Source organism: Trichoderma reesei (genome assembly GCF_000167675.1).
Source record: "Trichoderma reesei QM6a unplaced genomic scaffold TRIREscaffold_5, whole genome shotgun sequence".
Taxonomy (NCBI): Eukaryota; Fungi; Ascomycota; class Sordariomycetes; order Hypocreales; family Hypocreaceae; genus Trichoderma; species Trichoderma reesei.
In genome coordinates this window covers 295390-310464 of record NW_006711152.1, presented here as the reverse complement: position 1 = coordinate 310464, position 15075 = coordinate 295390, and the positions used below count along the sequence as shown (strand labels likewise).

The window sequence follows — 15075 nt, the reverse complement described above, 5'->3', positions numbered from 1 at the left end:
TCTTGTCTTTTCTCTCACCCGCTCTCTCTCTGTTTGCTTGGCGTTTCGCTTAGCAGGACGGCGAGCAAGCAGGCCAGCCTCCTTGTTTCACGAAAATGGAAACAGGCTTCAAACGGCGACGTTTTGGCTCCTTGCGTCGTGAGCGGCTGCGTGGACGGTCTGGGCCTTGGGGATGGATTGCGCTGGTTTTTTTTTACTTTCCATCTTGTTAGTGGGAGATTGAGGAGATGTGTGTTGCGATTTGAGTTGGTGTAGATGGGAAATAAGGCTGAGTAAATGATTTCGTTGAGCGCTTATACTCGTATGGCGATAGTAGAATGAAAGACTGCACATGTTGTAAGTCAAGTGCGGGAAGTGGGCAAGGTGGGATCAAACATTGTAAGACCCCTGATAAAGAAGTCAAACAAGCGTCAACATAAGAGGAAAAGATGGACAAGAGCTTAAAGACAATTGATTACTTCTCCAGCAGTCCAAGCCAAGGGCTCACTATCTCATGATCGCCTTGACACTCAACGCAAATCCCCACGAGTCAAACGACCTCATCGCCATCGAAACAGCCACCGGCGCCACCCCACAATATCGACCTCAGCAAGACGGGAAAAAAAGACAAACAAGTCTCGAAGCTCTCTCTCTCTCTCACCTTATTCCTCGTGATACGAAGCTAGCTCACTGATAGTACTACCGCGTAGTACGACCAGTAGTCCCCCCTACCGAGCCCCAAAACACAAGCCTGCATGAATGTTTGAAATGTGTTTCTTGGTGGGCCGACCCAAACGCAGCCCCCCCAGTCTAGCACCGAGGAAACAGCCCGCCCCGACCAAGTCCCCCCTCCAAAGTAGAGCTGTTATGCTTAATTTTCGAATATCGCTGTTACGGGAATTGTCACAGGACACCTGAGATCTCTCACAGAAGCAGGTCAGTCCGGTGTGGCTCCCAGGGGGGGCGGAGGGTCCCTTGTCCCCCTTGTCCCCTGGCGGCGCCAGATTCAACATCACTGCGACTACTTGTAACATGAGAGAATCGAGGTTTCGCGGGGACACAACCGGCTAGATTTTTTTTACTAGGATTCTCATTTTTCCTGCTCAAATGCGATGCTGTCAGAGACGCTGCTGTGGCGTGCGCATGTTTTATTATTAGGCTCACGGGCATGAATTGTTTCTTGTCACTACCGCTCATCGTCGAAAAAGTTGTGAGTGAGTGAGCGAGTGAGCATGTTTTAATACTTGCTCACCTCCCCCCCCCTTCTCTCTCTCACACCCCATGTCCGTCTCGTCCTTTTCCTCTCTTTTAATTCTCTCTCACCCAGACTTTGAACTTCCTGTTTGTCGATGGTACATGGCTGGTTCATTGTTTCCCTGTTACTTCATTGATAGACTGTCTGTTTATTCTACTTCTGTCCTAATCTTCGTCCGGGTTCTTCTTCTTTTCAATTCATCTGTCATCATCTCTTCCTTGTGGCTGGCTCACATTGCTCTGAGATTCACCAATACTCTTCAAGACGACTTTTAATATCTTTTGCATTACTGGAGTCGACCTCATATACGAGCATCTGGCTTGGGAGTTGCCGAAGCTTAATACACAGTACGATCACGAAGGCATACCCCATCGACATTATCGCATAATCGATCTACACCTTATCAGACACGACACATACGCACATACCATGACGGTGACAGGTTACATCCCCAAGAACGAGCCTGTCGAACGACACGAGCAAGGTGTAACCAAGAGCCGCAAGACAATCATGACGGGCGGAGGACGAGCCTGGAGCGAGGCCGAGGTAAGCCATGAGCCTATCTTTCCCACGGCTGGCAAACAGAAAGGAGCTGACACAACCCCCGTTGGTCGTAGGAACAATACCTCGTCCGGACTCGCCACCAAAAGGTGCCGTACAAGCAGATTGCGGCCAATCTCAAGAAGACGGAGCTTGCGTGCCGGCTGCACTACCACCAGCTCACGCACAGCAGCGCGCGGCGCAGGCACTCCGTCTCGACAACGCCGTCGTCAGCGTCGTCGGCGTCGAGCCGCCCGTCCGAGATGATGACGGTCACGATCCTCGGCCCCGGGGCGCACCACCATCGCCCGACGGCGTCCCTGTCGGCGCACCACCGGAGGGCCGAGAGCTACAGCTCGACGTCGACGGCCTCGTCGTCCGGGGACAATGTCCAGCTGCCGCGCATCGTCGACGCCTGGGCGTCTCCCACGCTGCCCGTCATCCTGCCGCGGCCGTCGTCCATGGTGGCCGAGACGGGATCCCGCCATCTGCCGCGGCTGCACGAGGAGCTGTGCCATCTCCCACCTCCTCCTTCTCACCACCAACATCACCAACATCATCACCATCAACAGTACCACCAGTCCCAGTATCACCACCAGCAGCAGCAGCAGCACATGGAGACACCAGCAGGCTTTCCCCTGCCGTCCACGTCCACACATCCGCCCCCGTACATCGACATGACCCGCCTGCATGCCCTGTATGACGTCCACCGCGACGCCTTCTGGCACGCCATCGCCCGGGACTACGGCTGGAATGCGTCGCCGGCGGTGCTGGAGAGCGCGTGGAGGGACAGCCAGAGCCAGCGCAACAAGGCGGCAACGCCCGAGAGGCCGCTGACGCCGGCGGACAGCCCCGAGGCCCCGGCGAGGCGGGACAGCGTGGACAGGACGAGCATAGCGTCGCTGTTGGCGGATGCGTCGCCGGGGAGGTGGTGATGGGGGGTGAAAGAAAAGTGATGCTTATTTTCCCTTTCTTTTGGCTCTGGTTGTTTGAGGATCTTGGGTATTACACCGTTCATTGGATATGTAATCTTTCCTTTGTTTTCTCAGTTCTTAGACTAGAGTTGCGATCTGTCTTTGATTTGTCTTTTTATCTTTTTGAGTCTTTCGAGAACACTCTTCTTTGCTATCAAAAGCCTGAGATTGGGAACGATGGAGTGGTTGGAATGGATATGGATTATGGGATTGGGCATGGGTATGGGCAGACAGACCGAAACAGCCTCTAACTTGGCAATCGTTTCTTACCTTTAATGCACTTGGCTGTTGTGTGTTTGGAAATGAGTGCACAAGTTTGATACTTGAAATCACCGGATTCTGAAACGCGGCACATGTTTTGGCAGGGCGTTGCTCGGGAAGCGGTGTTCTCTGAAGGGTTGAAGAGGGAGTTTCTGGCATGTGGGCGTTTGCTGAAACGGAGGAGTTAAAAGGGAAGCTCATGGAGGATCTAGTGGCAGTGAAAGTCCTTGGATTGTGGCTGTAATATATGGGTTCTGTTTATACCTAGAGGAAAGGGTTGCCGATGATGGACAGAAGTGAGTCGCCGGTATGTAGAGCTGGAACCCGACTACATAGTCCGTACATTTCGGCCATCAATTGGCCAATTGCGCTTTTAGGCTAAAATCCAATCAATAGCAGTGCTCACCTCTAAGACCCAAGGGTTAGGAAAGCGAGGAAAAAAGCACAATGGCTCGTCTGCTGAATAGCAAGATCGTGTGCCAAGCATTGCGTCTGGCGTGCCTCGTATGTATAAGCCGCAACCGGCTCCATGTCGTCGGCTGAACAAGCACCCGTTCTGCCCGTTCAAACCAACCGCGTTGAATATGTAACAGGCGATCAATGAATCTGATGAATCAAATGGCAGACAAACTGCGGCTAGAATGGGACTTTATTCCCACGCAGATAGGTACTTAATGCCGGCGTTGGGGTGCGGGTGAGTAAAACGAGCAACGCGATTCGACGACCGGAGAGCCTCGGGTCTTCCCCGCAAAAAAAGGGGTCCAAGAGGAGACGAAGTATTTACTTAGTTTTACTGCAAAGGTACTTATTAGGCTGAGTCTGATGAGATATCGGGCGATAATTGCTCGTATACCTATTTAGCTGATTGGTAGAACAAGTATTTAGGTAGTCACAACGATACTACTAGGTACCTGAGGTCCTCGCAGATACAGGCCTTGTGAGCTGAGGAGAGTTTAGGAACGATGACGGAGGCGTGCGGAGGCGGGAGTGGAGCCGGAGCTTGGAGCTGGAGCTGGAGCTGGGCGGAGGTGGGGAGGAGGAGATGAAGAAGAAGAAGAAGAAGAGGCGGTTGATGGTAGTGGCTGTTTGCTTCATCTCTTGTCTTTGGCCTCTGTTCTTTTGCTTCTTTGATATAGTGCCGTCGTTGCTGGCCCCCTTATTCATGAGCAATGACAGGAGTCTGGCTGTTGACTTAGGTGAGTTGCTGAATCTCTCTTCTGGTCTTGTTCTCTTTCTCTTGCACAGCATACGCAGTCTGTCCCCCGTGACATCTTCACCACCTGATGCCCGAGATGAGCAGAGGAGGGGCGCGGAGAGCCTCCGGGATCGCTCCCCACGACGGGTCCGGAGCTCCCAGACGGGTTCAATCGAGCTTCTTCCGTGGGGGGCAGGGCATCCATAGGGACGAAGCATAGAAATGTCTGAGCTGTTGCGATTCTCCTCACCTCTGCATTGTCCCCCCTCCCCCAAAAACCTTTTTCATTTCATAAAAGTGCAAAAGCTTCCCGCGGGGCTGCCTCCTCTCTCTCCTCTCTCTCCTCACCCCTCTCCCCTCCTCCTCTTGATATTTTCTGTGTCAAAGCTTGCCAATTAACTTGACAACAGCACAAACACACACACAAACCACCAAGCAATGGCGTCACAACAAGCCTCCAGCACCGCCGAGCCGGGCCCCGACCCAAAGGCCTCCCCCGACTACCTCCAGTTCCCGTGTCTGCCGCCCGGAGGCCCGCTGAACCGCTGGTCGCGACGCATCACCAAGGACCATGACTTTCCCGGAGCACAGGTAAGACGCACATGCCTCAATCTTGACACGCACATACGATGAATGAATGAATTGAATGAATGGGCGAGTGGGCTGATGCGGGGGCCGAATGCAAAACAAACATAAAAGGCCATGCTGTACGGCGCTGGCGTGCCGGACAAGGAGACGATGAAGACGGCGCCGCAGGTCGGCATTGCGAGTGTCTGGTGGGAGGGCAATCCATGCAAGTACGTTATTATTCGTGGCATCTTTGGGATGTTGAATGGGGAGCCTTTTGAAAACTAATTGGAGGGTAAATTATACAGCACACATTGTAAGTTGACGAGGCTCTCCTCGGTCCAGGGAGCTCCGAAGAGGGCATGACGACGCAGAATAAACACACACTTACACGCATCCCGCAGTGCTCGAGTTTGGCCAGATTGTCAAGCGAGCTGTCGAGAAGCAGGGCATGCTCGGCTGGCAGTTCAACACGGTTGGCGTGTCCGATGCCATTACCATGGGCGGCGACGGTCAGTGATTCTCTCTCTCTCTTCCTCACTACACTCTACATATATATGCAACATGATCCTGACAAGCTCCTCCCAGGCATGCGCTTCTCCCTCCAGACCCGCGAAATCATCGCCGACTCCATCGAGTCCGTCACCTGCGCGCAGCACCACGACGCAAACATCTCCATCCCCGGCTGCGACAAAAACATGCCCGGCGTCGTCATGGCCGCCGCGCGGCACAACCGCCCCTTCATCATGATCTACGGCGGCACCATCCGCAAGGGCCACTCCAGCCTGCTCGAGCGCCAGATCAACATCTCGAGCTGCTACGAGGCCTCGGGCGCCTACGCCTACGGCTCGCTCAAGGCAAAGACCAACCCGGACGCCCCCGGCCGCTCCAGCTCCGACGTCATGGACGACATTGAGCGCCACGCGTGCCCCGGCGCCGGCGCCTGCGGCGGCATGTACACGGCCAACACCATGGCCACGGCCATCGAGGCCATGGGCCTCACCCTGCCGGGTTCCTCGTCGTATCCCGCCGTCAGCCCCGAAAAGGCCCGCGAGTGCGAGCGCGCCGCAGAGGTCATCAAGGTCACCATGGAAAGGGACATTCGCCCGCGCGACCTCCTCACGCGCGCCGCCTTCGAAAACGCTCTCGTGCTGACCATGATCCTCGGCGGCTCGACAAACGGCGTGCTGCACTTCCTCGCCATGGCCAACACCGCCGACGTGCCCCTGACCATTGACGACGTCCAGCGCACCAGCGACCGCACCCCGTTCCTCGCCGACATCGCCCCGAGCGGCAAGTACCTCATGGAGGACCTGTACAAGGTCGGCGGCACGCCCTCGGTCCTCAAGATGCTCATCGCAAAGGGCCTCATCGACGGCTCCATCATGACCGTCACCGGCAAGACGCTCGCCGAAAACGTTGCCGACTGGCCCTCGCTCGAGCCCGGCCAGCAAATCATCCGCCCGCTCGAGGACCCCATCAAGAGCACCGGCCACATCCGCATCCTCAGGGGCAACTTTGCCCCCGGCGGCGCCGTCGCCAAAATCACCGGCAAGGAGGGCCTGTCCTTTACCGGCAAGGCCCGCGTCTTCAACAAGGAGCACGAGCTCGACGCCGCGCTCATGGCCGGCAAAATCACCCGCGACGACGGCAACCTCGTGCTCATTGTGCGCTACGAGGGCCCCAAGGGCGGGCCGGGCATGCCCGAGCAGCTGCGCGCGTCGGCCATCATCATGGGCGCTGGCCTGAGCAACGTCGCACTCGTCACCGATGGCCGGTACAGCGGCGCGTCCCACGGCTTCATCGTCGGCCACGTCGTGCCCGAGGCTGCCGTTGGGGGCCCCATTGCGCTGGTCCGGGACGGCGACGAGGTGACGATTGATGCCGTCTCCAACAGGATCGATGTGGCCATCTCGGACGAGGAGATGGAGGAGAGGCGCAAGCAGTGGACGCCACCGGAGCCGCCGGTCAAGAGGGGTGTGCTGGCCAAGTATGCTCGCCTGGTAGGCGACGCCAGCCACGGCGCGGTGACGGACAGATGGTGAAGATAATGTATTCGAACAGTATGAATACATGAGATCAAGTCGTGCACGTATTATCCACGCGGGCAATTGTTGCAGCTTGACCCATTCTCCTGTCGTCGTATAGCTCTCTAGCTGACTGCCCGAGGGTAAGATAACGAACCTGTTGGGAGATGTTCAAGCTTTGCATAAACAAGAAAGACAATGTTAGGTAGGCGGCAAACATGAAGAAAGCAAAAGGAATCAAAATCAAGGGTATCGTGCCTCGACTGCTGCTCTCTTGAAACCCGCTCAATAACCCAACAACAACAACCCCACCATCGCTGCCCTTCTTTCTGCTCCCCTCATTATCCTACATTCATGACATAGACATATTCCACCATATACACCTCATAAACTCGTCCTCGTACTTGCTCTTCAATATATATCCCAAAGTCCAACATGGCATTCCCTGTTTCGTTACTCGCCCAGCGGCATGCCCTCGAGAGCATCCAACAGACGCCTCCAGTTGTCGGCCAGCATCTCGGCGTACTTGACGCGCTCGCTGGCCCAGTCCTGGTTCCACCTGCTGACGTGGTACTGCGTCGACTGGAAGGTGATGAGCTCATCGCGGAGGCACTCTTTGACGAAGATGGAGCGGTTGTGCTGCTGGACAATGGATTCCTTGTCCTGGTTGATCCTCATGCATAAGCAAGTCACCTTGACAAGAAAGTGATAGCGACGTAACGCACCTTGATGATGGACTCTGCCACCTTTTCAATTTCCCCTGGCTTGACAAGACCCTCTGGCTTTGTCCGGAGGTTGGCCAGCTTCGTCTCGTTGGCCTGTATCCTTCTCTCCAGATACGGAATGTTGTCCTTGTCTAGCCGCTCTCTCCGGTCAAACAGCTCCCGCAGGCTGACCAGGGCATCGCGCTGCCGCTTCAAATCCTCCAGCACTCCCTCGTCCCAGCCCCGACTCTCGTCCTCGAGCAACGTCTGACAGGTCCGCAGATGCTTGCTCATGGCCGTCAAGCCGTCGTTGAGCAGCGGTACCTCGCTTGGATCGGTGGCATAAGTGTCTGCAGAGGCTTCCGTGAGCGACATGAGTGTCATGGCAACCCGCGCGTGGTCGGCAGCAACGCCCTCTGTTCGCTTGACGAGGCGGTCCATGATGTTGCACGCATTAATGTACAGCTCGGCAGATCGGCGAACCCCATTGCGTGTTCGGAGGAAGAGCTCCTCAAGCGACGGGGGCAGTGAATCCTCTAGGCCGGGGGGTAGTTGTCGGTCGGTGAACTCATCCTGGACAGAAAAGGTTGCCTGCTTCCGCCACACGGCGAGTTCCTGACCCCGTGTTAGATATACCAATTGTCTCTCGTTTCTCTCGCCTCTCCCCCTTCGACAGGACAACTTACTGTAGGAACAGTCAAGAACATGATAACCAGCTGCTCTTGACTCAACACTGGGTGCCGAACAATAGCATTCAAAAACCTAGCCAAGCCTCTTCGTCGCTTTTCGATAAAGGAACCGTCGTTAGAGAGGTGATTACCATTCACAGCGACGCGTTTAGGAGGCAGCAATGGTAGCATCCGAAATGGATATCTCTTGTGCAGGCAGTCCAGCAGCCATACAAAGTCGCTGTACCGGCGAACCACCTTACTCCCACGCCGTAGGCTAGTAACCTCGTAGTTGTGGTGCTGGAACATGAAGATGCCCTCCTTGCCGGGCATCAGAGTGACGACGACGTTTTCCTGCATACTGTTTCCGATGCGGCCTCCTAGACTCCGCGATGGAACAACGGGAGCCGGGGCGATTCCCCCGATCTGGAGAGCACCATCATTCCCAAAGATGTTGGGGATGGGCGGCGGGTTCTGATGCTGGGGCACATCGTTGAAACCGCCACCAGCGGGCGAGCTGCCATAGAATCCACCTCCCCATGCTCCCTGACCGGACAAGGAGCCGCTCGAGATCTGACGGGGCCGGTTGGGAGGGCGGATTGGCTCCGGGGGAGCACTGTAATGGTTCGTGGGGCGTGGGTCAAATGATGGAGGTGCATCCTGGCCGAAGCCGTGGCCGTGGCCGTGTCCATTGATTGCGGCCGCGTGGCTCTCTTGTCCGCCTTGAGGGTGAGTGTGGCCCTTGTGTAGGTCTGGCGTGTTCCACGGGTCCTCGTCGGGATCAACCATGGTCGACCTGCTCATGATGCTCGAGGGGGCGGGCGGAAGCTCGCGTTGGTGCTGTGGCTCTGGCAAAGGCTGGGGCCGAGGCTGTGGTTGAGGCTCGGGCTTATAGGGTTCTGCTTCCGGCTCTGGCTCATGTTCGGTCGGGACTTGTGGTGGCTTTGCAGCAAGCTCAGCAACCGGAGGCATGACGGGTTCGGCGGTCAGACCGGGCAGCTTGGGCCGGGGGAGATCTAAGCAAGACGGGGTGTCAGCCAGCTATGTACCCTCAGAAGCAGTAATTCAGGGAAGCTTCGAAAAAGCATCACATGGAGTGGCGATAAGCTGATTGGCCTCGCTTCGCATGTATTGCGTATGCTCCCATTTCACAGCTGCAAAGACAGTCGGGCATCGAGAGAGCTGAGGGACGGCAAAGCGGTCCAATCGGCGAATCGTACGCCATCACCTCACAAGATGCAACGTCCCAAGGACAACAGAAAACATGTGCCTATATGACTTTCCACTCACTTCTTCGCCGCTCATCGACTCCGTCAAGGCTGATAATGTCGCCCTCCTGCGCCAACCCAATGAGCGCCAGCACCACGTTGAACTCGTTGCGCGATAATGAAACGTCGGACCCTCCCGGAGCCACGAGCGACATGATGCGCGCCTGGGCGTCGGCCTCGAGCCTCGCCACGGCAAAGAGCTTGGCGATGCCGGCGGCCGTGACGCGGCCCTCGTGGCCGTCCTCGCGCACCACGGCGTCAAAGGCCTCGATGTAGCTGTCGGGCACGTCCGAGGCTGGCAGCAGGTTGCGGATCAGCTCGGCCCGGCTCTGCTGCTTGCGCGGCGTGGGCATGTCCCAGGGCGACGAGGCGCCGCTGCCGTCGTCGAAGAGGCTGGACGAGTTGCGGCCGGACGCGGGCTCGTCGTCGAAGAGGCCGCCTGACGCCCTGGCTGCTGCTCCGGAGCGGCGAGGCGGCGATGAGCCCGGGGCTGGGCCGTTGTCGGTGGGCGAGTCGCCAAAGAGCGACATGCTGTGATGGAGTCGCAGGAGCTGTCTCGAAGTCGACGCGGGCGGTGTATGGCCTCAGAAGGGGAGAGAAGAAGAGAGAGGGGAGAAAGAGGTGAGAAACGAGAGCGGAAGTATCGAGTGCGTGTCGCGGGGTTTGACTGAGGAGGAGGAGGAGGAGTCTGGAGGAGGCGAGGTTGGTCGATGTCGCAGCACTTACGAGGTCCAGGATCCAGATCGGCTTAGTGTTGAAGTGCTGTCGAACCCGCAGTTGGAGCTCCGGCGGTCACTGTGCGCTCAGCGGCGATTGCAGCACCCGACGTCTGGTGCTGTTGGTTAGGCGCTAAACCGCCTGTAAGGCGCTGTGCGTGGGGGGACTGTCAAGGGCCACGGGTGCTGTGACGCTGAGAGTTGCTGGTTGGGGATGAATCAAGTGAAAAGCATGAATGACGGTGGACTAATGGAGAAAAGGAAGAGAAGACAAAGAGAAGGAAAAGAAGAAGAAACACGCCTGCACGACGGGTGATACGGTGAGAAAAGTGAGCCAAGTTTAGACATCCATCTGTCGTGGCACCGTCATTTGATGGCTTATATGGGGTCGATGACACCATGATTTTTATCAGGGAGAGGGAGAAGGCACAAATCATGCATGCTCATGGGCTGCCTTTGGAGAGGAAACATGCAAAAGCTTCGAGTTGAGCCTTGCACATGCCATGAGACCCCAAACAAGATCATGTCAAAACTCCTACAATGTGGTTTCAGGCTCGAGATTTACCTCAAATCACCTTCGAGTACCTAGAACCAGCCAACCAGGATAATCGGTACTGACTGGGCCAAAAGATCATGTCAGGAACTCATATATTGTACAATTCATGCCCATCATCCTCTATTCAACATTTTACATAGCGCAATCTTCTTTATGCGCCACAAGCCAAACACCACCATCACCCACATCACCTCATCCCCCCCTACCACAGCGTCTCCTCCGCCTTCTTCTTGTCCGTCTTCACCGCGCTCTTCACCTTGTGCACACCAGGCACCCTAAAGTACAAACTGGGCGACTGGCCAGGAGCAAGCTGGTGGCTCAGGTATCCGCGATGCGCTGGGTCTCGGTAGTACTCGATGTCGGCACGGCTCGTGGGGTCGGGCAGTCTGTATCGGAAGGGGCCCTTTCTCGCCTCTGCCAGAATTCCTTCGACATGCTCCTTGCCGACGGGTAGAGGTTTATCGGTATTGACTGATTCGCCGGACAATAGTCGCTCAATGGCCAGTCGGGTGTAGTATCTAGTGGTAACCTTGCCTCCGGAAGCCTCGATAGCGGCGATGGCGCCCGCAGAGACCCTTGAGACCATGACATTGATGGGCTGCTTGAGGTTCTCGCCGCCGCGGGAGAGAATCTTGACACCATCCTTCACGCTCCCAATGAGTTTGCTCTCGATGAGCTCCTTTGGTGTGATTTGCTTCGTGGGGTCGAGTCGGCCCTGGTCGATCCAGTTCTGGATCTGGTCCAGGTTCACCTCGGAAATCTTGGGCGCTCGGCTGGGGATAGTCAGTAGACATTCCTTTCAAGATGCGGCGGCTGCAAGCAACTGCCCCGCTCGTCTCTCAAGTCTCACAAGTTGTCAAAGCCCTTCCTGCCGTGCTTCACAATCAACGGCGTCTGGCCACCCTGGAACCAGGGCTTCACCTTTCCGTGCTGTCCCTGACCCTTGTGACCTCTTCCGGACGTCTTTCCATGGCCCGACGAGGGACCGCGGCCGACTCGCTTCTTCTTGTGTATAGCGCCGGGGTTGTTGGCCAGGCTGCCCAGGATCGAGGCATTGCGGGTTTGCTGGAGGGAGAGCCGGGCGAAGAAGGTGGTCAATGAGGCGGCGGGAGGGCTGACGGCGGCTCTGCAGCACGCCGAGACGCTGGCAAGCGGTATTCGGGGAGGCATCGTGGGTTGGCTGGAGATTGTGTCGGTTTATCGCATGGCGGGCAGTTCGTGATAAGAGGATCTTGAAGTTTTTGGACCGGCGCAATTGAGTCGTGTTGCCTCAGGCCGAAACCGAGCTAGTTGGGCGGTACGTACTCGGACCTGGACTTCCGCCCAGTTGAAATTGAAGGCTTGAATATGAGCAAGAAAAGGCTGAGAAAAGGGTCGAACTATTGTTGCATGCAGTTCTCTTCTATATGGAGAAGTAAAAGTGTTCAATATGAGTATTTTACAGAAGGAGAGCAAGTGGAAAAAGGAAACTACATTGCCAGAGTTTGTAGCGATCAATCCACTTGGCAGGGATGGCTCAACACAAGATGCCTTTAGCAGCTTCTTGCAAAATGCAGTGCTTAAGTTCTTGTTTTCACATGCAGTAACTTCTCTCCTCTTGGAAGAATATTTTCCTTTATTTGAATATTTTGTCTATTTCAGTTTTAAATTCTTGTTTTATTCAAGTGAAGCTTGTTGGGCAGCTGAGTTCATGGTAGATACCTGGAGAAAGAGGATTAACAACGTTAAAGGGACAGAAGCGTTGAGAAGCCCGTATACCAGCCGAATAGCAACATGTTACTCCTGCTCACTCAATTAAGTCACTCAATATGTTTAATGCAAAAGGCTCTCAAATTGTGCCACAGCCGCAAGCTGTTGCGAGCCCTGGTTCTTGCGACTCAACTTACACGGGATCAACAGTTCTCAAACTCGATACAACCTTGTCAACCTTCCGTGTTGGGTCACTTCCCAGCAAAAGCTAGGCCGATCTGCGCCATTATCAGTCCTATATCTGACCGAGGGCACGACAATATTGAAGAAATCTCGTGGGCTCAAACCCCATTGACTTTGACCAGCTGCCTCTGTGGTTTCACAACTTTTGAAGGCATTTTTTCTCTCTCTTGTTATTGATCAATTGCCCTATCTTGAGGGCGGCTTTACAATGGCCAACATGCGCGAATTGATACAGACTCTAAAAGAGAACAAGATACCAGTCTTTGCGCCTGGAGAGCCGCAATACGAGCGATCAGTGGCCACGGTCAACCTCTTCTACCGGTTCGCAAGACCCGACTGCGTTGTCCAGCCACGAAACGCGTCTGACGTCCAAGCCGTTGTCCGAGAGGCGAGAACAAGACGCATCCACATCACGATCAAGAATGGGGGCCATTCATACTCGGGCGCCTCCACCGCGGAGAAGGGAATCTCACTAGATCTGATGCAGATGAACGGCGTCACGCTCAACATGAAGACTAAGCTTGCCACTGTCAAAGGCGGCGCACAATGGGGCCACGTTTACAAGCAGTTTGTGATCCGCAAGATTGACGGCTACGTTGTCAACGGTGGACGGTGTCCCACGGTGGGAGTCAGCGGCTTCACCCTCGGAGGCGGCCTCAGCCCGTTTACCAGGAGCTTCGGAATGGGCTGTGACTCGCTGGAGGAGGCTACCATAGTCACTGCTAGCGGAGACAAGGTCAAGGTCAAGAGGAGCGATGACCCTCGATCCGATAAAGGCAGGCTCTTCTGGGCGCTCTGTGGCGCGGGGGGAGGCAACTTTGGAGTTGTCGTCGAGATGAAGCTGCGGATCGAAAAGCTTCAAGGCAACAAAGTCGTGGCAGGCAGATACACCTGGCACCCGGACTTTGGCCCGAGCCATCATCCAAGAAGGTCCGCGGACTACGCCGCTACCATGACGCAGTTTTATACGGCAGATTTCCCTACAGAGCTCACCATTGACAGCACGTGGCTGTGCGATCTTCAGGAGAGCAGAGATGCCATCAGGTTCCTCGTCTACCACAACGGCGGCAAAGCAGAGTTCGACAAGGTCATTGACGACACCATCTCCTCCGTTCCACTGGCGACGCAGCTCAAAAGGCGCTCTCTCGAAGAGTCATCTTGCCGCTTCTTGCATGAGACGCTTGTTACTCAATGGTCAGAGGAGATTGAAAAGTCACTTCCATTGAACCTATCTTTCAACAACTACGCCTCCTTTGTTTTCGAAAACGATCGACGAGATGTAGTTGAGAATATCTCGCGCATCATCCGACACAACATGGTCAGGTTTCGAGAAAAGTTCACCGGGGATCGCGGTTCGCTGCAAGTCACCTGGATACACGCAGGCGGGCAAGCTGCTTCCAGAAAACCGTCGGACACGGCATTCTTTTGGCGCAGCGGCGTTTTCCACACATACATTACAGTGCAGTGCTTTGAGAAGTTTCTGGTGGAGGAGATGGGAGAGTTCCTCCACGACTTCAAGAAGCAGCTGCGGCCGTATTCTCTAGAGGGAAAAGCTGCCTTTATCAACTTTGCGGACAGGGCACTGCCATGCGATCAGCACGAGGAGGCATACTTTGGTGATAACAGGGCAGAGTTGCAGGCGGTGAAGCAGATTTGGGATCGATCCAAGTATTTCAGATGGGGGCAAGGGGTTCGTCTACCAGAGGAGGCGCTAAAGGCAGCGAATTCTGAGACGAAAGGCGTTCAGTCAACTATCAGATCAATGTCAAGTGGGAAGAAGAACACTCGAGGTGCAGCGGTTCGTTCATCCAAAGGAACACCAATGGTAATGGCGACGTTCGAGACGAAGCAAGAAAACCTGGACGATGTCAGTGTCTGGGAACAGAGGCCGTACGCGGACGAACTGGCGTCGAGGCAGTGGGAGACGGTTAGGCTCCCAACGAAGAGACTGTTTCGCAGGCCACGGGTGATTCACGATGTATTGGAATTCCACGATTGGAAGAATATCCATGATCTGACGGATTTGGGTTTCTAGAGCAGTATACAGGTTGTTGTCTTTCATTGAGCGGTCATCACAACCGTGATGCCTTCTGCTGCGAGATCGGAAAGAATCCGCCTTGAGATAGAGAAGGCTCTTTGTCCGATCTTATTTCTGTTGAGCGATTTGACTTTACGACGATAACGTCGACCGAGCAAAGACTGAGCGTTTCTATTTGTGTCACAACAGTTGTAGAGCTTAGAACGCATGTAGAGCTTAGAAAGCATGTATGAAAGACAAGTGAAGTGCCCCTTCGAGGAATCTTTGAACTGGGCTACTAATATCTCTATTATATACCATCCTAAACGCAGGTCGCCACTGAATCTAAGCATGCACGTATGCTTCACTAGTAAACATACATGTAAGGCATGCTTCACCGTTAACCATAATGCTTC

The 15075-nt window shown here is 55.2% G+C and overlaps 3 protein-coding genes and 1 pseudogene across 4 annotated transcripts; 3 read left to right on the top strand and 1 right to left on the bottom strand.

The window, feature by feature from the left end:
- Nucleotides 1-1663: 1663 nt before the first annotated feature.
- On the top strand, nucleotides 1664-2709 carry TRIREDRAFT_58853 (uncharacterized protein; the record flags this gene model as incomplete). The annotated part of the gene is made up of 3 exons (XM_006963756.1): nucleotides 1664-1780; nucleotides 1852-2238; nucleotides 2284-2709. 3 exons carry the CDS (start codon nucleotides 1664-1666, stop codon nucleotides 2707-2709), a joined length of 930 nt encoding a protein of 309 aa, XP_006963818.1.
- A 1464-nt stretch (nucleotides 2710-4173) lies between these two features.
- TRIREDRAFT_21873 (dehydratase) lies at nucleotides 4174-6816 on the top strand (the record flags this gene model as incomplete). Its single annotated transcript, XM_006963477.1, has 6 exons — nucleotides 4174-4205; nucleotides 4615-4795; nucleotides 4904-5001; nucleotides 5080-5087; nucleotides 5176-5283; nucleotides 5360-6816. Exons 2-6 carry the CDS (start codon nucleotides 4643-4645, stop codon nucleotides 6814-6816), a joined length of 1824 nt encoding a protein of 607 aa, XP_006963539.1. The 5' UTR covers nucleotides 4174-4205; nucleotides 4615-4642.
- Nucleotides 6817-7253: 437 nt separating this feature from the next.
- TRIREDRAFT_105315 lies at nucleotides 7254-11880 on the bottom strand (annotated as a pseudogene; the record flags this gene model as incomplete). Its single annotated transcript has 8 exons — nucleotides 7254-7461; nucleotides 7524-8117; nucleotides 8189-8911; nucleotides 8957-9186; nucleotides 9461-10023; nucleotides 10755-10772; nucleotides 10917-11483; nucleotides 11561-11880. Coding segments are annotated over 8 exons (3223 nt in total), but the record flags the coding sequence as incomplete, so codon positions are not given.
- A 979-nt stretch (nucleotides 11881-12859) lies between these two features.
- Nucleotides 12860-14338, top strand: TRIREDRAFT_58421 (Hypothetical protein; the record flags this gene model as incomplete). Its single annotated transcript, XM_006963755.1, has 1 exon — nucleotides 12860-14338. A coding segment is annotated over one exon (1479 nt), but the record flags the coding sequence as incomplete, so codon positions are not given.
- Nucleotides 14339-15075: the final 737 nt, after the last annotated feature.